General features: G+C 65.8%; 1 protein-coding gene across 1 annotated transcript in view; it reads right to left on the bottom strand.

The window, feature by feature from the left end:
* Positions 1 to 228: 228 nt before the first annotated feature.
* The window catches only part of LOC103620575 (sulfotransferase family cytosolic 2B member 1), a 2093-nt gene continuing 1302 nt past the window's right edge, over positions 229 to 1019 (bottom strand). The window contains exons 4-6 of the mRNA XM_017741341.1: positions 1001 to 1012; positions 741 to 921; positions 229 to 661 (exon numbers count right to left, since the gene is read on the bottom strand). Coding sequence (XP_017596830.1) covers positions 546 to 661; positions 741 to 921; positions 1001 to 1012 — 309 coding nt within the window. The 3' untranslated portion in view covers positions 229 to 545. The remainder of the gene's footprint in view (positions 662 to 740; positions 922 to 1000; positions 1013 to 1019) is intronic.

Below are 1019 nucleotides of genomic sequence, written 5' to 3' on the forward strand. Positions count from 1 at the left end.
CTGCTGAAGGAGCCAGCTCCGTGCCATGAGCTCTGCCGGCAATCCCTGTCGCCATGCTGTGACCCGGAGCCTGGCATCCCGCCACGCCCGTGCTGCCCACCCGGTCATTGCCCCCGCCTGTTGATAAGGTCCTCGGGGATGGGTCCCCACCCCGCTGTGTTCTGAATAACAGCACCTCTTCCCACTGCTGGTGCCGCTTCCCACCTCACACCCATGGGAACAGCTGGCTGCCTGGAAACAGCAATAAATATTTATTTCTGTAGGGTGGGGTGGGCGGAAAGGAGGGCCACGGCCATGTGCCCCTGACTGGGGGGAGCAAGGCCACGGGGACGGCAACAATGGATGGCCGGAAAAGTTCCCTGTCCCCAGGGAGGTGGGATGGTGCCATGGCCCCCCACAGGACCCCCAGCCCCATGGGAACCCCTGGTGCTGGGGTGACACAGGGGGGGTTTCATGGGGTGCCTGAGGGGGCCCGTGCAGGGTTACCCCACTGCAGTGGTTCTCAGCAGGTGGGGGCTCAGTATCCCCCCCAAACCCCAGGTCCTTCAGGCCATGGGCCATTGGGAGGGCAGCTCCATGGCCCCCATCTCCTCCTGGTAGCGGCGGTTGAAGAGGGCATTTTGCTCGGGGGAGAAGTGGCTGCGCCAGTCCCCGACCACCCCTGTGGGACAGAGGGGATGGGGAGTCAGGGATGCTGCACTCCCACACCCCCCGTGCCCCCCAGCCCAATTCCCCCTGACCTTTGCGCATGAAGCGGCCCTGGCTGTGGTCCATGATCTCGTTGGGGATGAGGGAGTAGTTGGCCATGGTGTTGTCCCGCATGGCAGAGAAGCTGCAGTGCTGCTCCAGGGCTGCCAGCGTCCCCGGTGCCAGCGGGCACCCCAGGAAGGTGCTGAGGCGCTGCGCTGTGCCACGCAGGTCCTGGGGCAGGAGCACGGTCAGCACTGGGCACCAGCAGGGACGGGGACAGGGACAGGGATGGGGACACAGCGGGGCTCACCTGGTGCAGCTCCTCGTAG

Source organism: Corvus brachyrhynchos, unplaced genomic scaffold, assembly GCF_000691975.1.
Source record: "Corvus brachyrhynchos isolate BGI_N302 unplaced genomic scaffold, ASM69197v1 scaffold365, whole genome shotgun sequence".
Classification (NCBI taxonomy): Eukaryota; Metazoa; Chordata; class Aves; order Passeriformes; family Corvidae; genus Corvus; species Corvus brachyrhynchos.